This window comes from Sphaerodactylus townsendi, linkage group LG07 (assembly GCF_021028975.2).
Source record: "Sphaerodactylus townsendi isolate TG3544 linkage group LG07, MPM_Stown_v2.3, whole genome shotgun sequence".
Classification (NCBI taxonomy): domain Eukaryota; kingdom Metazoa; phylum Chordata; class Lepidosauria; order Squamata; family Sphaerodactylidae; genus Sphaerodactylus; species Sphaerodactylus townsendi.
Window position 1 is genome coordinate 121,531,156 of NC_059431.1, and position 23,705 is coordinate 121,554,860.

Below are 23,705 nucleotides of genomic sequence, written 5' to 3' on the forward strand. Positions count from 1 at the left end.
TTCCTCTCCTCTCTTTCTCCTTCCTTCCCCTTTTATCTCCCTTCCCCTGGTAGGTGTTCCCATCCTGCCTCTCAGGCTTTGCTCTCGACCCGTTCTACCTGGGCACCGGCTGCTCCACCCAGCGCTCCACACACACCCCTGGGTTATGCCAGGCTGGGCAGGGCCTGCTGCGCCCCCTGGCTGCTTATCAATAAACGGCAGGGGCGCCCATATGCCCATCCCGGGATCCATCCCCACAGTGCACACTGCGGCCTCGGGGCTTCCAGGAGCGACCCTCCCAGTCCAGACTGGTCCCCACCCAGGTGGGTGGTTGTCAGGAGGCCTGCTCATATTGGGGCTGCCTCCGGAGATAATGGGCCCCCTATTCCCATGGACTTAATGGAAATAATGGGCGCCCTATTCCCGTAGACTTGACGGGAACGTCTGACTCTGCCTCCGACCCTCCCGATGGGGAACGTCCCCCACCTGGCTCTGGAGACTCAGCTTCGGGAAGCTATCTGGACTCTGTAAATCCATTTCTGACTGCTGAACTTGAATTGCCTAAGGCGTTGCATAAAATCCACCCTGTGTTCCATTGCAGCCTGCTTAAGAAGACGACTTCTCCCGATGTCTGGCATCCCAAGAGGAAGACTCTGCCTCCAGTGTTGATTAATGGAGAGAAGCACTTTGAAATCTCTGTCATTCTGGATTCTCGCTTCTATCGAAACCACTTGCAGTATTTGGTCTCCTGGACGGGGTGTTTACCTGGACAGAATGAATGGGTGTTTGCCGAGAATGTGAAAGCCCCCCGCCTCATTAAAGCTTTCCATCATTCCTGTCCAAGCAAGCCGGGTGGAGGGCCCTAGAGGGAGTGGAATGTCAGGAGGCCTGCTCATATTGGGGTTGGTTTTGCTGCTTTCTGTATAATGGGTGGTGGTGGAATGGGTTAATTGCAATATTGTCTGTCTCTGCTCTGTTTCTTAAGAATGATTTCATTCCCCAGGTGCTGCCCAAGGTCAGTGGCTGGGAATCTTCACTGTTATCTCCTTTGCCGTTGTTTTAGGCATGCTTTCCCAGGAGGGGGGGTGCAAGCCGTTTTAATTACTGGACCTTTGCGTGCGTAAATCAGTTCTGGCTTTGTCCTGGGAAGATTCACAAGCTGTTGATTAAACTGCTGTTTTACACAAGAGTTTGTCTCAGTCTTTGGGATTCTGACAGTGGTCCAGCGAGCTCTGGCTGCTGGCTCTGGCTCCAGGTGGTGTTGCAGCTGGCTGCCTGCCTGCCACCGACACAGTGTGGGCCACCTGTTCCCAGGCTGGGAGGGTGGCTGTTTGCCATCCCCCTATCGGCCCCTCTCCTTAATTTCCCGCGGCCGTCTTGGTAGGGGGAGGTTGGAGACAGTCGGGCATCCAGATGGGCCCTAGACAGCAGTGTTTCTCTGATCTTTTATTTGGAGGGGGGCAGTCTTCACAGCATCAAGTATATAAAGAATATAAAATGTGGCATGAGGCTGTGAACCCCTGAAGCATCAATTCAACGCAGAACTCAAAAAAAAAAGGGAAAAATCACACAATGGCTGGCAGAAATCATTTCACAGGGGTGAGTGCAAACAGAAGGGGGGGACTGAAAATGTTTTTCAAACTTTTTACAAACTTTTTGGAGAGTTGTACGGAAAGGGTCAATATAGAGGCATATCTTTATTTGCATTTATTTGTTTATATCCCACTCCCCCCCCCCACACACACACAGTTGGGGCTCAAAGTGAAAGCGGGGCTTGAGGAAATACATCCATATAAGGAATATGCCTGTGACAGACATTTGCCCCCACTACATGTGGCATTCTTCACTGTCCTTTACACGAAGAAGCCCTAATTCTTGTCCTTGGACAATTGTTTGATGGTCAGAAAGATCTTTCAGACAATGACCATGAGAAGCTTTTGTTGGCCGAGAAGAATGAAGCAGTCATGTCTACGATGGCTCATTTCCTGTCTATAATAATGGTTGACAGATCTCACTACATCTAACATCACAGCAAGCCAAAGACATTCGTTGTTCCCTTGCCATTAACAAACTTTTACTCTGTTTATTATTTCCTTCTATGCACTTCACTAATTATTTATAATATGCCATCAAAGGTTTTTGATTTGATTTGAAGTGGCCTTCATTTTCTCACAACAATCCTGTGAGGGCCAAGCACTTGTGACAGGCCCAAGGTCACCCAGCGAGTTTCCACAATTGAAGTGCAGATTTGAACACAGATCACCCAGGGTCCTAGCCTACCACTCAGTCCATGACTATGCCACACTGGCTTGCATATAATAAGGTTAATTAACCAGCATGGTTTGGTGGTTAACAGAGGTGGACTTGAATCTGGAGAAGCCTGCTGGGAAACCTGGGGCTAGTCACAGTTCTCTCAGAACTCTCTCAGCCTCACCTACATCAAGGTCCCTGTTGTGAGGAGACAAAAGGAAGGTGATCGTAAGTCACTTTGAGATTTCCTACAGGAGAGAAAAATTGGTTTATCAACCATCACAGCTTCTTATTATTAACAGATGTTCGGGAAGACCAAAGATTTCTTGGAGAGCGCACAGGCAGCATCGTACTCTCTGTGAACGACTACGACTATGTGAAACAGCTGGACTCCTCGTAGAGTTGCCAGCTCCATATTGGGAACTTCCTGGAGACTTGGGGGCTCAGCGTGTGGAAGGTGGAATGAGCAGGAGGGAGGGAGGGCGGGCGGGAGCGCAGCATAGAGATGGCGCCGCAAAATCCACCCTCCAAAGCTGCCATTTATTTGAAGTGCTGCTAAATCAGGACCCAAGCAAAAAATACCAAGCGGTTTGTTTTGACTTCGATCTTTTCCGCTCATGTGTAAAATGTTGCAGAGTCAGAACTGAAACTCTTACTTGGGGATGCCCTGGGAAATCCCTGGAGATTTGGAGATGGAGCTTGAGGTAGGCAGAGTTGGAGAGGGCATGGAGCTCCAGGTGGATGTGATGTCATCGACTTCATCTCCTCAAATTGGCACTTCCTTCAGGGGAACCTGATCTCTGTCGTTCGGAGATCAATTGTAATGCCAGAGGATTGTCAGGCCTCGCCTGGAGGTTGGCAACCCTGCTTTAGAGATATTCCATGACTGGCCAGTGGTGTTTGACATCACTTAGCACCTGCTCCTCATTGGGGCTCTATTTCCGAGTCCTTGGGAGCGTCCCACATGACAAAAGATAGAAACTGACTGCTTAGACACGCTAATGGCTGGAAAGGCAGCGAGGGGATTTCGTCTTCGCGTCTTCTTTCCATTCTTTGGGCCCATCTGGCCAGCAAAAGAAAATTCTCCTTGGAAAACTCACCATATTCCTCCACTTCAAAATTCCATTCAGGATCTTCTTCTCTCAGTTTGACGGTGTAAGTTCCCAGGGCTGCTTCCGAGGCCAGAGGGAAGGTGAGATCCGCAATGCCTTGTTGGGTCTCCACATTCAGCCACTGGCCAATCCGGTTCTTGTCGGGATCCTGCAAGTAAGAGGAAAAGGTTAGCTTGATAAAATATTGTTAGCTATAAATTGGCGAGGCTGGAGTTGCCCACTGTGGGATTCACAGCAGGAAGGGGAGACATATCAGAAATGTACCGTCAAAGGCTTGAATGGCTGGAATCAATTGGCCGCAGCAGGTTTTTTCAGACTGTGCGTTCCAGAGTCTGGTGGTCTGGTAGTTTTTATCTCAAGATGTGCTCCTTGCCGTGTCTGTGCCACAGAGAGACTATGCCACGGAGGGAAACACATCTCACCATGACATACCTCTGAAGATGCCAGCGATAGACGTGGGCGAAACAGCAGGAGCAAAAACGACCAGACTGTGGCCATGCCCACAACAGCCATTTTAGAAATGTGTTTATAGCTTTAAGCATTCCTAAGCAACCCATTCACTTTCAGTTTTGTGATTCTATACTGGATGATGACTTAAAAGCACATTTGTTATATCTTCATATTATTGTAAGTCATTCTTTCAGTGCAAAGTACGGCATTCAGATTGCCAAGTTCCTCCTGGAGAATTCCTGGAGATTTGGGGGCGGTGCCTGTGGAGAAAAGACTTTGGGGAAGGATTTCCCCTGGAATCTATAATATACCATAGAGTTTGTTGGAAGTGAAGGACTGTACGCTGTTTCCTGCCTCACACACAGAGTGGGTTTTACCATTAAGTCAGATAGCTAAAGAGGGTCATAGGCACTGACACCTTTTCTGTCATACTGACACAATCCCTTTGAGATGTAGATTGCTATTCTCAGGGACTTCCTTCCTTCCTTCCTTCCTGTTTCATCCTTCTCTCCACACTTCTCTCCCTTGGTCTCCACGCTGCACCATGCGTGCAGATGGGATCCCAATCAACCAGATCGATTAGATTAGACCTCTCACTTTTCTATCCTTAATGGAGTTCACTAATAAATACTCCTCTAATTAGTTTAGAAATTAAGAACGACTATGTCTTTTCTTTGTGTCTATGCACACAGGTGCATGCTTGGGTATGCTCCGCTCTGCTTATGCCCCAGAGCACTCTGTTTTTAATGCCAGGATGTCTCTCCCCAGAGAGAGAACCAACAGAGTTTGCCCTCTGAAGCTGCCGCTTCCTTCAGGGGAACGGACCTCTCTGTGCTCTGAAGCTCATTCATTCACTCAACCTCGCCAAATTGAGAGCTGGTGGGGAGCAGGGGAGTTGCCTCAGCTTGCTCATAGGCCTTAATAGGTGACCTGGGCTGGTGAGCCTACGGCCGGGCTGCTAGCTAAAGCAGCCACCCCACCCCCAGTGGTGGGATTCAAATAATTTAACCACTGGTTGTTTACAAGCACCATTTTAACAACCGGTTCTACAGAAGCAGTGCAAACCTGCTGAGTCCCACCGCTGCCCACACTGGTGCTGAGCTTGGCCGGTCAGTCTGCCGGGGGCTCCCCAGCCCAGGCAGCCCAGCCTGACCGAGTCACATTTAAGTCCCTTGGGGGAGGGCGGTATAAAAGTGGAACGAATAAATAAATAAATAAATAAAGTCGCATCCTGCCCTCCTATGAGCAAGTGAGTTCAACACTCCCGTTTTAAAGTGTTGCTGCGGCAGAGCTGCCACCGGAGCACGAGAATTTACACCGTCTTACTAAAGTCAAGCTGTGGCGATCGCTCTGTGGCCGGCTCTGGCTCCTGGAGTCACCATTTTGCAGCAGCCATTTTGTTGCCACACCCACCCTGCTGCATAAGAATTCCAAATGCCCTGCAAGCTGAAAAAAGTTTGGGTATCCCTGATTTATCGCAATTAATGCGGATTGCAAAGGGAGTTTCAATCAATCAATCAATATGCCTTTTATTAGCATAGTATAACAACAAGTATATAAACATTTAAATAATTAGATATAGATCAGCAGCAATAAGCAAATAAAAACAGTAGCTATCGTTTTAAAATAATGGCCAGGAAGGAAGCAACTGCACAAGTAACATCAAAAGAATCTGCATTCCAAGTACACAATTAATTTCCCTATCTGTACCCATCCCAGCAATCAATCAATATTCAAGAAAACAATCCAGGATTCTCTTGAGTCTTGGTGACTCATCAAGCCTGAAGTTTTCTTTTTGTTGGAATCCTTGGCGTTTTCTGCATGGCCAGTATATCCTGGGATAAGGAGGTGAAACATCCCGGTTCGGCCATGACTTCCGCAGGGCTTCCGGGCCTAAATCAGGCCCACCCCGCAAGATTTACCTTATCCTGCGGCTTTCAAAAAACGATATAATTGGAGGTTCTTTTTAAAAAGACGGGGCCGATCCTTCTCCCATGCAAACACCGCAGGAGACGACTGGTTTATTTTTCCCGCCTTGCCACACGCTCCCTCTGCCCCACAGCTACAGCCAATCATAACGTCAGAAAAACAGGAATGTTCGCACATGCGCAGGAATCTATGTAAATTACGTAAACAACATAAACGTTCATGTGGAAAATGAAAATAAGCCGGGAGCTCGTGCCTGATTCACTGGAGTTCTTCCTCCTGGCCTGAACACACTGACGGGCCAGCTGTGCGAAGGGAGAAACCGAGATACAAACAACCCGTTATGTTTGATCCCGGTTTTCTCTTGGGCTATTATGTCCGTGGTAAAAACGCCCTAGAAAAGCAATCCATTTTTTCTCTCTGGTTTCCTGCCAGCTTTCGTCATACTGCCTTGGGACCCGTTTTGCGGTTTAAATATTGGTCCTTTGGCCATTTATAGTGTATGTGTAACCCCCATGCTCAGAATGGGTTGACCCAGTAAGAGGTGGAGACTCAAATCAGCAAGAGGCTGCAGCAGACCTCATGTAGTTGGAGGAGACAAGGCTACCAGACTCGGACCTTGATTTCTATAAGCCCTTAACACCTTGTTAAGGTAACTGCAATGTTGTTGGGAACTACTGGGAAGGTAGTTGTTTGTTTTTGCTATGTTGTAAATGTTGGAGTTTATTGTTTCAGGGTTTCTTTTTGTGGTTGTAATGGGTGAGAGTTCTCCTGGAAACCTTCACCATGTTGAATCCTGTTCACCAAGCCCTTGGAGTCTTCAGGAGCCAACCCACTTGCAAGGAAGAATTGGACTTGGCAGTATCAGTAGACTGTAAATATAAGGACTTGAAAATGCAACCTGAACAGGACCTTGAAGTGTGATGTTAAATGTTGATTTTTGATGTTATATGTTAAGAATGTTAACCATTTTGTTTTTAAAATTTGTTGTTGCAAACTCCTTCCAAGTTCTGCCCCACAGAACCCACAGACAGAGGTTACACCTGCACTCTGGATCCATGCATGAGGGTTCTCCCTTTTGCTACTGAAAGCACAGGTCAGTTTCCTCCTCCACCTGCTCTCCCTGGACATCCTCTCAAAACTGGTAACTATCACCCATCCCTGAATGCCTTCCTTTTTTGGTGCATGTGTTCAGTGCTTAAGATATGTTTTTGTTTTGTTTGTTTTATTCTAATAAAACCAATTTCAATTGGACAGCTGCCTGCTCATTTGTTGTCACACAGAGCTATCCTGGTATACAATAGGTTATCAACCCCAGTTACCCCGTCTCCCTCTCTGTCTCCAGCGGATTCTCCCAACAAAAGTGGAGAATCACCCAGCAAACTTCCATGGCACAAGTGGGGATTCAAAACTGGGTCTCACAGATACTAATCTGACATGATTAACCACACTCGTTGTCGAACCAGTTGGAGGTAGTTCTACCAGCTCAGAGAACCAGTGAATCTTCAAGTCAGCCTCAGAAACAGAAATGGCTCTATTAGGCACTGTTTTCTTGGCCCAAGACTTTAGCTTGATGAATGCATTAAAAATGACATCTGCTATTTCTTAAGGTTAAGAAGAAGAGTTTGGATTTATACTCCATCTTTCTCTCCTGTAAGGAAACTCAAAGCAGCTTACGAACAGCTTCACTACCTCTCCCCACAACAGACACCTTGTGAGGTAGGTGGGGCTGAGAGAGTTCTGAGAGAACTGTGACTAGCCCAAGGTCACGCAGCAGGCTTCATGCGGAGGAGAGGGGAAACATTCAGTTTGCCAGATAAGAATCTGCTGCTTGTGTGGAGGAGTGGGGAATCAAACCTGGTTCTCTAGAGTAGTGTCCACTGCTCTTAACCACTATACCATGCTGGCTCTGTAACCCCCTTTTAGGGCTGCCAACCTCTAGGAAGTGCCTGGAGATCTCCTCAAAGAGATCAATTCCCCTGAAGAAAATTTTTCCTTTGAAGGATGGCCTCTGGCATTACACCCACTGAATGCCCCCCTCTCCAAACCTAACCTCACTGGGTCTCCAGGAATCTCCAGGAATTTCCCAAGTGCACAGAAGAGCTTTCCGGGAGGAAGCAGCAGCTTTGGAGAGTGGGATCTATGCCATTACATTCCACTGAGGCCCCTCCCTTCCCCACAACACGCCCTCCTCAGGTTCCACCCTAAAGTCTCCAACTGTTGCCCAACCCGGAATTGGAAATTTTAGTTGTTTTGCTTTGTTGTGCCACCAGAGCGAAAAGATTTCTTTCTTATCTGATCCCAAAGAGTATGAACTCCCCCCGCCCTGGCAAGCTCTGAAATAATGTTGAGACGGCCTCGTGACTTACGTTCAGCTGCACCAAAGGGATCTGGAGAGCAGAAGAAAGAGTCAGAATCAGTATCCTCCACAGCAGAACAATTCAGTTTTAGCTCAGAACCACCTAAGAGTCTGAGGGGCAACTGCCCAGGCCAGCCCGTCCCTTGACCATCTCTGGAGGAGAGAAGTGAGGCCTGCTCTGCTCTTGGGTGGCTGCCATGTCCTGCTGCTTCACAACAAGCAGTTCCTCTCTTCCACAAGCTTCTTTCCTTCTTGTCACTGCACCTCACCTGTTTCATCCCGTGACTCATTGGTTGAGAACATATGAAACCCCCCCTGGATCAGACCACTGGTTCATCTAGTCCAGCATCCTGTCTCACACAGTGGCCAACCAGTTCCTTTGGAGGCCCAACAATAGAGCATAAAGGCCGAGGCAGAGCCGGAGTGAGGGGGAACTGCGCCCAGGGCATGCATGCGCCCTGTGCCCCTGCCATGCCCTGCGCCCGGAATGCTCCAGAACGCCCCCACATCAGCGGGTGCCCGGTGCGTTGTGCCCCCTGCCCTTTGGCGCTACGCCATTGGGTCGAGGCTTTCATGGGAATGTAAAAAGAGTGCTGCTGGATCAGACCAGTGAAGGTCCATCTAGTCCAGCATCCTGCCTCAGCCAACCAGTTCCTCTGAAGGGCCAACAACAAAGTATAGAGGCCAAAGAGTTCATAAGAACATAAGAACGTAAAAGGAGTCCTGCTGGATCAGACTAGTGGTCCATCTAGTCCAGCAAGTTGACTCACACAGTGGCCAAACAGTTCTTCTGAAGGTCCAACTACAGGGCACGGAGGTCCTGAAATTCAGAGGGTTACTTCTTCTAAATACTGAGGTTCCCTTTTAGTCAACATGGCTAGTAGCCATCTTCCAGGAATCTGCTCAGTCCCCCTTTAAGGCTGTCTATGCCTGTGGCCACCACTACATACGCTGGAAGCAAATTCCTCATCTTGATCTCTCAGCCTCACCCCTTTCTTGACTCTGCCAAGAAAGCAGGAGCACCCAGGAGCATCTGCAGAGTTCCTTTAATTCCCCAATTTATAATCAAGATCTCACGTGCCTGGGCTTTTTGTCGTAAGAACCAACACTTACATTTTCTTTAACAGCCTTAAAGTTGTCATCAAGCCTCACAATCCGAAACCTTACTGAGAAAGACAATTGTGAGCAGTAGTAGGCATTTCCTCTGGTGAGGCAGACCATCCCGTCTCTTTCCTCCCCCCTCCCCCACTGTAATCATTCTCTTCTGCCCCCAAAGTCTGTATTTCTCACGCGCAGTGACTCACTGGTGCCTGTTGGGCCTGCACTGCTTGCAGATGAAGCAGAGGGCCCTTTGGGCTCTTGGGTCGGGCACAGCCGTTCTGTTTCCCCAGCTCCATGAAAGGCAGGCAGTGGCGTAGTGAGGGGACGCGGGGGGCCTGGAGTCCTGGATGCCACTTCCTTAGGAGCACACGGCAGAGTTGTGGGCCCCCTCATAACTGCGCCATGGCCTCAAACTCCTGATGGAGGTCAGGGCTGGGGCACAGTTGAACACCAGCAAGAAGGACTCACCCCATGTGGAGTTTGGCAGGGTGCATCCGGGGGGGGGGGGGCATGGCACTCACTGTTAGCCCTGGATGCTGTTTTATAAAGCTACATTCCTGCAGGTGGGGCGAGAACCTCTCTCCCAAGGGCTGCTGGAAGTTCAGGCCTACCTGTCTCTCCAGGCTTGTAAAAGGGTTTGTCCGGGTCGATGATGGTGTGGATATGAACTTCCCTGACCAGCACCTTCTTCCTGCGCTCAAAGCGCACGCTGTCGCCCTTGTGGATGCGAACGTGCACGGAGGCCACCTCTTCCCACTCCACAACACAAAGGAGAAAAGTGCATTCAGTGGTGGGAGGCCACAGAACAGGACGCCATCTTGAAAATGGGCCAGATGTTCTTTGCTACTAACTGGCATCTTTGGGGGGAATTTCTTCCAAATTGGTCTCCACTTGTCCAGGAAATCAGCCCTCAAGGTCCAAGCCCCCCCACACACACACACTGCCCCACCTTCCTCTTGACACTCCCCCCAAGCCTGTCCAGGGTCTTCATCCTTTGCACATTTTCTTCTAGGGATGTCAACTTCCAGGAGGCAGCTGGAGATCGCTTGGGATTAGAACAGATCTCCAGGCAGCAGACATCAGTTCCCCTGGGGGGAAACGGCTGCTTTGGGAGGTGGGCTGTGACCAGACCCCCCCTAGAAGTCACTCCCCTCCCCTAACCCCGCCTTCCTCAGGCTCCACTCCCGAAATCTCCAGCTATTTCCCAACCCAGAGCTGGAAATCCGGCAACCCTCTTCCCAGTCAGCCCTTCCTTGGCCCCTTCTTGCTTTGCCCCTCCCCCTTTCTGTTGAGTGAATTCTTCTCCTAAGGCCCAAAATACATTTGGCAGGAGGAGGGAAATAGAGTTGCCATCCCTCAGGTGCAAAAGTCCAACTGGTTTCCAGATGGCAGAGACCAGCTCCCCGGGAGAAGACGGCGGCTTGGAGGTGGTGGACTCTGTAGCTCTGTCCCTCACTGAGGTCCCCCTCCTCCCCAAACCCCAACCCCAGGCTCCACCCCCAGGTCTCCAGCAATTTCCCAAGACGGGGCTGGCAACTCTAGAGGGAAGCGGCTGGGAGATCAATACTTACTAAGTCCAGAATGTTCATTTTTTGTGCAGTGAAAGGTGGGACCTGGGAGAGAGACAGAAACAGGCAGGTGGGAAGAACTGGCGGAGAGGGACATTAACTTCCATTGTATAACTGATATGCCATTAAAGGTCTCATTTCATTTCATTGTGATGTCCTGGAGGAAAAGTTGCTCAGCCTTCCTCTCTCTCCTGTTTAGATAGCACAATCAAGACACTGGGGCATTTATGGTACAGAGAACCGTTCTCCACATCTAAGGTTTTAAAAGAATTTATTAAAAATAAAAGACACAAGTTTCCTTTAGCACCGCACCAGATTGAGCAAGGGTTTCCAAAGCAAAGGAGATATAAACACGAATCCCCTGTCCCTATCTCTTAACACACCCTAGCTAGTAGTTGTTGAAAGTAGGATAGGCCATTAAAGCTTGGAAGGTTGCAATTCTCAAAGCGTTCTCATTACCTGGCAGGCTGGGTGTGCTCCCTGGAAGACCACATGGCTCAAAAATGGCTGCTCCCTCCCCAGCCCTGGCCAGAGGTCTTCTCCCTTCTGTGTCTCTGCAGAAAAGCCTGAGAAAGAGTCCTCGCCCCTTCACTCCCAGCCATTTATCGGATCCCCATCCTCCTTTGTCCTGGTCAGGCTGGGTCAAGATATCTTTTCCCCCTAGGTCAGGTAGCACTTCCTGAGGTTTCTCAGGGATTTCTAAAGTCCTCCAAATCTATGATACCTGACGGGAGGAGGGGAGGGGGAAAAAGAAAAAGGGAGAGGGGAGGGAGCCATTTCCCCAAGTGGGAAAAAATATTTTCCCACCATAGACTTCAGTGGGGCTTTCTGTTATGCCCAGCTGGCTCTGTGGTAGAGGTTTCGAAGGGAGGCACTGTAGGTCTTGCTCTGGGTGGGGGCATTTCCTGCAGGGCTGCTGGTGTGAGTCTCCTGAAAGGAACCAGCCAAATTTGCTAAAGTTTGTGTGGGAGAGGAAAATGCTGTGGGCACCCAGTTGAAGGTGAACCTGATGCCCACAACATTTGCCCCTCTCAAGAAAACTTTAGCAGCTTTAGGAACAGCAAACTAGGCTGTGCCCCAGAACTTATCCCTCTAAAAACAGTAGCAGGGTAGCCACGAAGTTGATGAGTTGACTTTCTATATCAGTGGTGGCGAACCTATGGCACGGGTGCCAGAGGTGGCACTCAGAGCCCTCTCTGTGGGCACTCGCGCACAGAGTTCATCATGTGGGAGAGGGGTGGAAAATCACCCCTCCACACAAGCCTTTATTGGCATAAAATAAACATACAAAATCAGCATACAAAATTTGCCCATTATTGCTCACAATTATAGACACTGGTACTAAAATACTAAATACTAAAATATATACATGGTCCTTCTGTAACTATAGGACATTCCTTCAGCTAAGTTAACTCACTTAAACGCCATCGGATAATTGACAGAAGCTTTGGGAAAGATTACTGCTGGCTATATGCGGTCATAATACATAGACATTGGTTGGTATTCATCTAGACTTATCAGTCTATTATTGTTAGCAGAAATTTTGCTACATTCTCACACACCGTGGGATCCATGTTGTTCAAAAAAAGCATAGGTATCCTTTAAGAGCATCAGTTGGGATTGTTATACAGAAATGGGATAAGTGCAGATTGTGACATTCTGATTTTTTGCAAACCTTACACAATGAAAGAGGGTATGATCGAAGTGTCTCCAATCTGACCCATATTGCATGGACATAGCCTCCCTCTGTTTATCAATTTGTTGGATATCTGCCATAGAGCAGCATATAGCTAGAAGGCATTAGGATTGAATCTGGCCACAAGCAAAGCTCTTCTTAATTTAGGGTTGGTGACTCCACTGTAAATAATTGGCCAAACCTTGTTCAATTGGAATAAGCAGGGTCAGGGGGGAACACGCTTCCTCGTGAAATAAGTTATCATATCCCCGACATACTCTTTGTTCTAATAGCTTAGTTTTCAAGCAGCTACATGCTTCTGATCGGGAAAGACAGACTAACCACTCTAATGAAAAGCCAAGCGCGTTGACTTCTCCCTCAACTACTCTCAGCCACCCCGACTTTGCATACTCGGAAAGCATGAGGTGTCACAAACTGGACTGATCCTGCAAATAGTGGATAATGTAGGCCAGTATCTGACAGTTCTCGGCCAGGCTATCGTGGCATATGATATTTGCCTGAGTTCTCAACATAGGGCTGCATACGAAGCACAATTTGGTAAGCCCATAATTTTGCAGAAGAAACGTGGACTTCGGCTGTGTTTATATTTTTGTTTATAGCTCTGATTCAAATAGGGTGCTCCATAGAGGAGCTGAGAGTCGCATTTAGCACTGGAACACCTTCAATGCGGATAGAAGTATACCTGCGGCCCATAGTGAAAAAAGCAAGAAACGCTTGAAATCTCGCTAGGGCACTGTTGTTAGCTGCAGCGAGTGCTAATTTCCTATGTACTGCCCAATTAAGGTTGCTAGTAAGAGTTATGCCCAAATATTTGAACTGGTTAACTTGTTCTATGGGTCTGTTATTGATGGTCCATGTATGACTAGGGGGTCTTCTAGCGAAGACCAATATTTTGGTTTTTTCATAGTTAATTACCAGTTCGTTCCTCTTACAATATTCAGCACAGCAATTTAAGAGACGAGTGAGACCAACTTTAGTGTGGGAAAGAAGAACGGTGTCGTCAGCATACAGTAACGCGGGCACGTGTTTAGTGCTTAGTTTGGGAACATGCCCATTGGCCTTCTGGAGGGTTGGCACTAGATCACTAAGGAATATATTGAACAAAGTGGGGGCCAATGTACAGCCTTGTTTGACCCCTCTGGTTGTGATGATATTTTCTGTGAGCGGTCCTTTTGTTGCGGCTCTTATTCTGCAGCTAGTGCAAGTGTGTAGCTGTTTTATAAGAAACAGTAGTCTGGGGTCCATGTGTAACGCCGTCAATTTTCTCCACAGTAGGGCTCTAGATATGGAGTCAAATGCCCCTTTTAAATCCAGGAAGGCTGCAAACAGTTTACGGTTATTATGAGTTATACTTTTGTTAGCTAAGTGTGCTAAAACTGTTACATGATCCAGTGTTGATTTATTTTTAGTGAATCCAATTTGCTCTGGTCCTATTACTTCTGCTTGCTTGACCCAATCTTCCACTCTCCTAAGGAGTAGTTTTGCATATAGTTTGCCAATTACAGATAATAGGCTTATAGGGCGATAGTTTGAAGGATTAGTAAAATCACCCTTTTTGTAAATTGGGACAACTATAGACGCCAGCCACATCTTTGGGATGCAGCCCGTGTTATTTACACCCCTCCACACACACATCTAGGCTGGCCTGGGCATGATCTGGAAGTAAGCTCGGTTGCTGGCAATGGGTCTTGCTTCTGAGTAAACCCTCCTAGGATCGTGATTCACCCATTTGAAGTGTTGCACGGTTGCTTCACTAAGCTTACTCCTGAGTAATGCGTGCCTCGGAGCCAACTGTTTTTTCTAAACTGAAACCTCAGTGTTCAGGTTAAATTGCCGTGTTGGCCCTTTGCAATAAATAAGTGGGTTTGGGGTTGCAATTTGGGCATTCGGTCTCGAAAAGGTTCGCCATCACTGTTCTATATCAATCAGCCCATCAAATTCATTGTGATCCTAGGTCAGATGATGACAATGTAGTCAATGTAGTCAACAGAGTCAACAACACACAAAAGAGAATACAGACATACAGTAAAAATTTGTAGCCTTGTCAATTTAACATCCATGACACTTGCATAGTTAAGTTTTAGCCAAGTTCTTTCCTATTAAACAGGACACAATTTAGCTGCCTTCAGAGTAATTTCATAGGAATGATGTGATAGGAAAAAGGGACCGGGGTGTGCATTATTTCTTTAGGTATTTTTCAGGTTCAGAGATAATATTTTTCAAGCCGAAATTTTCGAAAAAGCTGAACTTTCCACACAGGTCTGGGGCTTTCCTGGCATTTTCTACATGTTTTAGATATATAAAATCTGATCCCAACAAATCCAAAGCCACAGAGGTGATTGCACCTCCACCATCTCCCAAGTCCACATGGATTGTGAACCCCCCCCCCCCGCCAAGACGAATGCTGGGTCTGGCTGAGCTGAGCACAGCCTTCAGTTCTCTGCCGCCTGCTGCCTTCGAGCCCCTGCGGACTTTGGAGGCCGTGTTCAGCAGGAAAGAGGTGGGGGAGAGGGTTCCCTACATTTTTTTAATGGCAGTGGGCTTGAAGCAGCCAAAAAAATGTTTCCGACCCAAAAAAAATCAGCATTTTCAGGATTTATTTTGGCTCCCTTAAATTACTACAATATCAAAAACATCCCGCATTCAGGCTGATAATTTGTGGACTATATTTCTGATACTTCTCAGAACCATAACCAACTCTCAATAAGAATTTGCATCCTTATAGAACAGAGAAATAAGGGCACTTAATATTAATTGTATATACACAGTACTGAGAGTTGGTTATAGTTCTGAGAAGTATCAGAAATATAGTCCACAAATTATCAGCGTGAGTGTGGTGCATTTTTGATACTCTACAGTTCACTCTGCACTCCTCCTTTGGATGATTCCCTTAAATTACTGCCATTTATTTTTTGCTTGACTTTATCCAGATACACAATCCTAGAAGGGACATAAAACATTTGTCAGATCTGCCTGCAAAACTTATTCAAAGATTGGGATGATGCGTAACACAAACATCTCATAAAATAAACAGCACAGGAGCACATTCAGCTGTGTTCAATCCACAAGAGCAAATGTGCTGATCAGAGGGTATACTTTTAGTACCTTCCCACCAGCAGAGATGAAGATAGATCAGTAAAGTGGGCCAAGCTGAAGCCTCTTGTGTATTTGGGGAATTTAAAGCATAAAGATATTCGACTGTAATGTGAGGCCAATTTAACGTCAAGAGAAGCGCGTGCCGTGCCAGCCCCTGAGCCTCCAGCAGTGGGGAAACTCACCTGGAAATTGATGCATTCAAACCAACGTGGCTCCTCCACGTCTTTCTCCATCAGCGTGTGGTTCTGGTTCTTCATGTTCAGTGTCACTACTATGTGGACAGTCTCAGAGAGTGATTGCAGAAGTACACAGAACTTTTCCGTACCCGGGTACTGAATGACTCCAGGGAAAGCCACCAGATAATGACTGGAAGAGAAAGGAAACGGAGAAGTGAAGCCTCAAGTCCTATAGAGGCAGGCACCACTTGCCCTCTGTGGTGTGGAAGGTCTAATGTCCCCACTCAGATTTTATGTAGATTACATTCAGTTTACTCACATGCTGAGAAATGAGAGGCCACCATAGAGGTCTGTGTTATAGTTTCAAGGGAAACTTTTCATAGCCTGATGGGCAATGACCCCTGCCAGGGATGAAGCAGCCTCATTTCCTAGAAGGATGGGTGGCTTCCATGTTTTCTCCAACCTAAAGGGTCCCCAGCCTCCAGGTGAGGCTTGGGGACCTTCAAGAATGACCACTGGTCTCCAAACTATGGAGAGGAGTTCTCCTGGAGAAAACAGCTCTTTGGATGGTGGGTTGTATGCAGTGGTGGGATTCAAATAATTTAACAACTGGTTCCAGTGGTGGGATTCAAACAATTTGACAACTGTTTGTTTACAAGCACCATTTTAACAACTGGTTCTGCCGAAATGGTGCAAACCTGCTGAATCCCACCACTGGTTGTAGGGCATCGTAGCCTGCCAAGGTCCTTCCCTTCTCCAAGCCCTAGTTTCCCCAGGATCAACCCCCAAATCTCCAGGGGCCACTCCCCACTTACCTCGTCTGAGTGCAACCCCGCAGCGACCCCTCGTAGAAAAGCCTCCGTGGCTTTTGACCACGGAGACATTTGTTCCCCACTCATTTTCCATTCAGGAAATAGCGCGGGGTTCCACATCAAGAGTCAAAGAGGCAATCGAGCGTTCTGATTGGCTGGCACGCGTGTGCATCATTTACACATGGGAGTTGCAGCCAGCCGAAGGCGGGGCTCCATTTTGATTGGCTGACCCGAAAAGTTCGTTTGGATAAGCTGAACACATTGTTTTAAGACGTCTGCACATGCTGACGTCACTACCTGCTGTAAATTGCTTAGGCAGAAAATGAAAGCGTAAATATCGGTTTCCGGTTTACACCGCTGACAATCCTGTGCTCAGCGGCACTTTGCCAAGCTGCAAAACAGTGGAGCTTGAGCAAAAAAGAGCAAAAAAGAGCAATGTTGGCACATCTTGTTGTGCATACGTCTCAATTTCCAAGCAGACTTTTCTGACGGGAATACCCTCCCTAAACAAAATGGCGGTTCCTGTTTCCTGATTGGCCGGAAGCTGCGCTTCAGAGCGAATCAGCCACGCGTAAACAGCCGAGGTTCCCCACCCCCCTGCGGCACCTGCGGGGTTTTTGAAAATGTTGCTCTGTTCAGAGGAGCTAATTTGCCGCTCGACAAGGAGGTGGGAGAGTGGCAAATTAAGGGCAGCTGCGCAGTGGGCGCTGGTGACGTGGGGAACGTCCATCCTCCTCATGTCTTTTAAAGAGGCGACCCCACGGCTTATGGGGAGTGGGAGTGGCCCCAGGACTTTTTCAAGCTGGAGTTGGTACCCTGGGGCACAGCGACAGAAAATGGTGCCCAGGAGAAGCACTAAAATTGCACCTCACCTCTCCTGGACTCTGCTGTGAAGAAAGAAAGAAAGAAAGAAAGAAAGAAAGAAAGAAAGAAAGAAAGAAAGAAAGAAAGAAAGAAAGAAAGAAAGAAAGAAAGAAAGAAAGAAAGAAAGAAAGAAAGAAAGAAAGAAAGAAAGAAAGAAAGAAAGAAAGACAGACAGACAGACAGACAGACAGACAGACAGACAGACAGACAGACAGACAGACACTACGGGAAGAGGCGGCAGCAGCCCAAGGCAGTGGGAGCTGGAGCCTGGCGGGGAAGGGCTGTGGAGGCTGTGCAGGTGGTCTGAGGATTCCCCTGCCCAGAACCTGCCACCCCAGCACAGCTTCCACAGACCTTCTCTGCCAGCCTCCACTTCCCACCACCTGGAATGTGCCACCCCAGCATGGCCTCCACAGCCCTTCCTCTGTGAAAGAGGGCTGCATGCAGAGGCTGCAGTGGGGCGCCTGATTCCAGGCAGAGCAGGGGGCTCTGCTTGCGCCCGCACTCAAGGAGTGCCCAGGGCTCAAGCCCCTCCCTCTCCTCCTTGCTACCTCCACGTCAGTAACTCTACTATCTTCAGACTTTCCCTGGTCTGTCTGGAGGGAGAGCTTGAAGAAGCGAATGCCCTCCCCTCCAGTATCCTCTCACACAGTGGTCAAACCGTTACCTTAGCAGGCCCACAAACAGGACACAGAGGTCAAGGCCTTCCCATGATCTTGATACTCAGACACCTCCTACATCTCAACGTGGAGATCCCCTTCAGTCAGCATGGCTGGATCTCTCCTCCACAAGTCTGTCAACCCCTCGTGAAACCAGATGTGCTCAAGGCTATCACCACTGGCCATGAAACCCACAATGTAATTACACTAATAATCTTGTTGGGGCATAATTCACCACAGGTCAAGTTTATAGTGGGCTGTTCACTTGTGGCCAATATTTGATGTGGGAACACAAAGCAGTTTAAATTGTTCTCCTCTACTCAACACAGCAACCCTGCGAGGTAGGTGACAGGGGGTGAAACTGGCCCATGATCCCTCAGCAAGGTGCCACAGCAGAGCAGGGATTTGAACCCGAGTCTCCCAAATCCTAGTTCAACTACAACCCCACGCTGGCCCTCTGCTGTGCACGGTTACAAAAGGAGATCAAGGACAAATGCATCTTTAACGTTTTGCTCTGCCATGGCAGCTCCTGGTTGGCCCTTTAATGGGATAGTTCCTTGGAATTCGATAAGAGTTTTTCAGCTTGTAAATCAAATAACTTTATTTATGGCCTTAGACCAGCACATAAGAAATTAACAGTACTTCAGCAATACAGTTTCTGCATAAAATTCTGAGACACTTGTCTTGTCGATATACTTGTCCTGTCGAAGGCTTTCATGGCTGGAATCAACTGGCTGTTGTGGGGTTTTTTATGGTGCTGTGTGACCGTAGTCTGGTAGTGTTTGCTCCTAATGTTCTGTCTGCATCTCTGGTTGGCATCTTTAGAGGCATGTCAGGGTGAGATGTATTTTCCTGTGGCATGCCTTTGAAGATCAGGAAAACTGAACGAGAAAGGAATTATGCATTGCACACCAAAGCTGCATGAATGTAATTCATATATCTTTTTTGTTAACTGTTAATAATCATGCATAAACATATCCAAAGATGAAGCATAAAGATATTCAACTGTAATGTGAGGCCAAGTTCATTAGTATGTGCCAGCAACAATGTCTCACAGAAGACAACGAGTCACTGTTGCCGGCACATACTAATGACCAGATGGACAGCTGCCTATGTTGTCTGGATTAACAGAACTGCATAATATACCAAATCCAAATCCAAAAACCTTTATTAGGCATAAAACCAGTGCCAAGAATTTCAAATACAATAAAAAGATCATTATTGCTCAACTTGCAGTACACCGAGCAAAAACATAGCAACAGCTTCAGATATTTCCACACTAGAGCTATTTAGAAGCTTAGCCATTTTTGTTTTATCAGAGAGGAGCATAAATCCTGTTGGTAACACAGTTCTCAAATTGGTTCTGATGTTGTTGTACTTTGAACAATGGAGCAGAATATGAGAAAGTGTTACAGTTGTATCAGGACAGAATTGACAGCGACGCTCATCTTGTGGAATACCAGAGAATCGACCTTGAAGATGTGCTGACGGAAAAGAGTTACACCTTGCTCTGGTCATGACCCATCTGCTATTGTAATTAATAAGTTGTTGCAGATATATCGCAGGGCTAGTTTTCTGAGGGATAATCCCAAAGACTATTGGAGAGCAAGAGCTTTGTGCTTTGCTCAGGAGAAATTGGTACTCTTGATCAAATAATCTAGACTTTAAGCGATGGTAAATCTCCGGAGCGGTGAGCATTTGTAGGGCCTCCCAAGAGAAGCCCAAGGAAAAGATCTTTTTTTCAATATGTAGCCACCATTTCGAAAGCTGAAGCTCTCTCATTTCTAACTGGGACAAACTGTTAGGGTCAGTGCAAAAACAAAGATGCAGCCAAAACTTAAAAGTTACAACCCATGCCCTTGTTTCTAATAAATGTTGCCCTGATTCCAAACAAAGAACACCATAGGGGACACAATGCGGGGTGCCAAAGATCTTATAAAGGAAATTGGATTGGATGCTTTCCAATTTCTGGTGCCATGCTTGGATCCAGATGGGGATACCATACAAAAGGTGCTGGGCCACCTTAGCGTTAAACACCTTCAACGCTGCTGGTATGAATCTACCACCACTGATGTTAAAAAACTTCAGTACTGCAGCGGATAAATTTTTGCAGGCTTTAAGGGTGTTATCTCTGTGTGTGGTCCAGGTTGACTTATGATGGAATATTATCCCAAGGTATTTGAACAATTTAACTTGCTCGATGTCAGCACCTTGGAGAGACCATCTTGAAGGTCTAAAAACATTGGAAAAGACCACAATTTTAGACTTGATTGGGTTAATGACCAACCTGTTGTTTGAACAGTATTCACCACACTTAGTCAGCATGTTTCTGAGACCAGATCTTGTTCTTGATAATAAAACTGCATCATCGGCATAAAGGAGAATAGACAGAGGCACACCGTTCAGATAGGGGCAATGAAAGTTGAAACTATTCAATGTGGGGGCAAGATCATGTAAAAAAAGATTAAATAGCATGGGTGCTAATACACACCCTTGTTTTACCCCCTGAGAAACTGGTATTTTGGGTGTTAAGGAACCTGATGGTGTACACCTTATCTGGCAGGTGGGATTCCTGTAAAGAGATCTAATTAATAGGAGAAGCCTAGGATCAATAGCGAGCTTCTGCAGTTTAAGCCATAGCAGCGATCTGTCAATAGAGTCAAAAGCCCCCTTAAAGTCAATAAAGGCTGCAAAAAGATTGGATTTTCCTCTACAGAGGTATTTGGACACAAGTGCTTCCAACGTCATACAGTGGTCCAGGGTGGTCTTTCCTTTCGTAAAGCCAATCTGCTCTATTCCGATTGGTCTATTAGTTGAAATCCAATTCAAAAGATGGTTAAGTAAATATTTGGCATACAATTTACCTGAAACAGACAGCAGGCTGATTGGTCTGTAGTTTGAGGGGAGATTACGATCACCCTTTTTAAACAATGGAATGATGGTTGCGTTAGTCCACATTGTGGGCACTAAGCCAGAGTCATTCACAGTAGTGAATAAGGCGGCTAACAGAGGGGACCACCAATCGGGAAAAGATTTGTAAATTTCTGCCGGGACCCCATCTGGACCCAGAGCTTTATTAGTTTTAAGATTACCAATTAGTGTTGTGATTTCCTCCTCTGTTACCGGAGGCCACCTAGGAATATCATTAGACAAAGGGGGCTCAACCCTAAGAGTATCAGAGTTCCCATTATTGAAAAGATTACAAAAATAGCTATGCCATATTGGGGGGTCAATAGTAGAGATGATAGTAGTAGAGGAACTCATTCCCCTAGCAACAAGGCGCCAAAAGCCTCTAGTATCGTTTGAGCGGGCTGCCTGTATGAGATGCTTCCATTTCTCATTGGTTTGTTTATATAGCCCTTCGCGAAGGACACACGATAAATGCCTCTTCAGCAGAAAATACTCAGCAGGAAGATTATTTAAACCTTGCTGTTTAGTCCTGCAGAATATTATTCGCATTTGCTTTTTTATAAGCCTACCCTCTTCAGAAAAATATGTGACAGTAGGAGTTCCTCGCAAAGGACCTGCTGGAATCGGCGCTGCTAGAGCATCAACTAATTTCCTGGTCAGAACTTCAAACTTGCCAATACATTCAGCAGGTGAAGGAGATGATAATAGAGCATGCCTAAAGGACAGCATAAAGGGACTGTGTAATAGTGAATCTGCTTTAAATTTAGTTTCCTTATTCCAGTTAATTTTGTGCGGAGGGGATACTGGACTAATGTCATTCCTATTTGTTGATGCACAGGAAAATAGTTGCAATACAAGTGGCATTTGATCACTCCAAACTTGGGGGGAAATCATGGCACGGTGGATAACATTAAAACAAGATTGTGAGACTAAAAGGTAATCGATAACACTGTTACCACGCGGAGAGTGATAAGTAAAATCAGCCATATCAGTAAGCTGAACCAGCCCATTTAAAATAATTAAATCATAATGAAGACAGAATTTTATCATATTGGCGCCAGCATGGTTGCAGATGGTATCTGTTGAGAGTCTAGGGGCAGAAAAATGCCATGGTAGAGCCTCAGCTTCTAAGCCAGTCTGAGAAATAAGTTTTGACTCATCTTTACCAATTCTGGCATTAAAATCCCCCGCCAACAACAACCTGTCAGGATTGTAATTTTGAAGAATATCATTAACATAATTATATAAACCCGACCAGAGTTGGTCGTTCTCTGAGACCTCAAGACTAGGGGGAAAATATAGATTTATAATTAAAAAGGTACAATGCTCCCCACTTAACAACAACGATTGAGCCCACTTCTCAAAAGGTTGAAGTTCCTTAATAGTAAAAGGAAAATTTACAGAAGTGAGGATAGCAAGGCCAGATTTAAAACGCCCTTTTGCATGACTTTTAAAAGCTGAAAGATGATAGGTGTTAAACCCTGATAAATGTGGGGGGGTAAGGGACCAAGTTTCTTGGAGCATAATGATATTGAACCTGGTTAGGAGATTGGAAAATTCAACATCCTGGATCTTATTATGCCAACCAGCAATATTCCAAGTTATGATCTTTAAGCAATGATCAAATAGTCAATCTAATTCAATAAGTTTGTTTAAAGAGCCATTTATGTCCTCGTAAACACATCCATTAGTCCCACTATTAGTTGCTTGAAGATGTGATCGATTCTGGAAGGAGGTTGAAACATGCGTAAACCCATGGCTCTCACCAGCTGTTGGAGAACAGTTGGAAGAATTAGAGTTAATTCCAATATTAACGGACATAAGTTCCTGTGCCCAAGAGAGGCCTTCTGTCTGAGTGGGGATATAAACATCTCTGAAAGCACAAGGATCCAGTTCGAGATCTTCATTACTGATCACAGGATAGGTCTCTAATTCAGATGGAGATGAGGATGAGTGGTCTCTGGGTATACACTCAAAAGAGGGCAAAAGTGAGCAAGTTTCTGAAATTTTAGTTTGTGGCGCCGCAGCAGGCAGACAGGGGTCAGGAATGCCAGCAGGCCTTGTAGTCAGATTATTGTCCACTTGTAGACAGAAAAACAAGGGATCCTCAATTGGGTTCTGATTGCAGCCCACCTGTAGGAGCGCAGATGAAGCAGATAGAGCATCAACAGCAGAGGATTGACATCCATAAGGCACCAACTGGTTGGCTTTCAGACCCCCATCTGTATCTTTAACAGTAATAGTCTGGAAGTTCTTAGTTACATCAGGGGTTACACGGGAAAACTTCTGTCTGCAGACTGGTACATCAGGTGGAATGAGCGAATAAGAGTATTATGAAACATTCTTTTAACTATTACTCTTTGTTGAGCAAGCTTCCATTTTAAAGATTGTCCTAACAACAACTTAGGAATATAAGTAGTATTAAATGATAATATAAGTCTTTGAGGACAAAAAGCAGGAAGGGAGCCAAAGGAGTCCAGGACCTTCACAGAGACTAGGTCGATATTCCTTCGATGGATTTGCATAAGATTACTGAGGTGATTTATTGCCAAGCTGGTTGAGTTCCAAACAGGGCGTTTGTCCCTGAGCTTAAATACATATACACATACTTGCTTGGGCAAAAGAGTCAAAAATTGCCTTAGATGTCCTTGTGAACTAGGAGGCTTGCTGATTGTATTGCCAAAGTAATCTCTACGAGGACTGGGGCAATCTGTGGCAACCTCTCCACGGTGGGCAGACTGCTTATA

At 46.5% G+C, this 23,705-nt stretch overlaps 1 protein-coding gene across 1 annotated transcript in view; it reads right to left on the reverse strand.

Annotated features, from left to right (window-relative positions):
- LOC125437089 (alpha-2-macroglobulin-like) overlaps positions 1-15,826 on the reverse strand; it is a 121,745-nt gene extending 105,919 nt beyond the window's left edge. The window contains exons 1-6 of the mRNA XM_048504457.1: positions 15,720-15,826; positions 10,749-10,790; positions 9,789-9,933; positions 9,158-9,242; positions 8,087-8,141; positions 3,330-3,489 (exon numbers count right to left, since the gene is read on the reverse strand). Of these exons, the coding sequence (XP_048360414.1) occupies positions 3,330-3,489; positions 8,087-8,141; positions 9,158-9,242; positions 9,789-9,933; positions 10,749-10,790; positions 15,720-15,794 (562 nt within the window). The 5' untranslated portion in view covers positions 15,795-15,826. The remainder of the gene's footprint in view (positions 1-3,329; positions 3,490-8,086; positions 8,142-9,157; positions 9,243-9,788; positions 9,934-10,748; positions 10,791-15,719) is intronic.
- Positions 15,827-23,705: the final 7,879 nt, after the last annotated feature.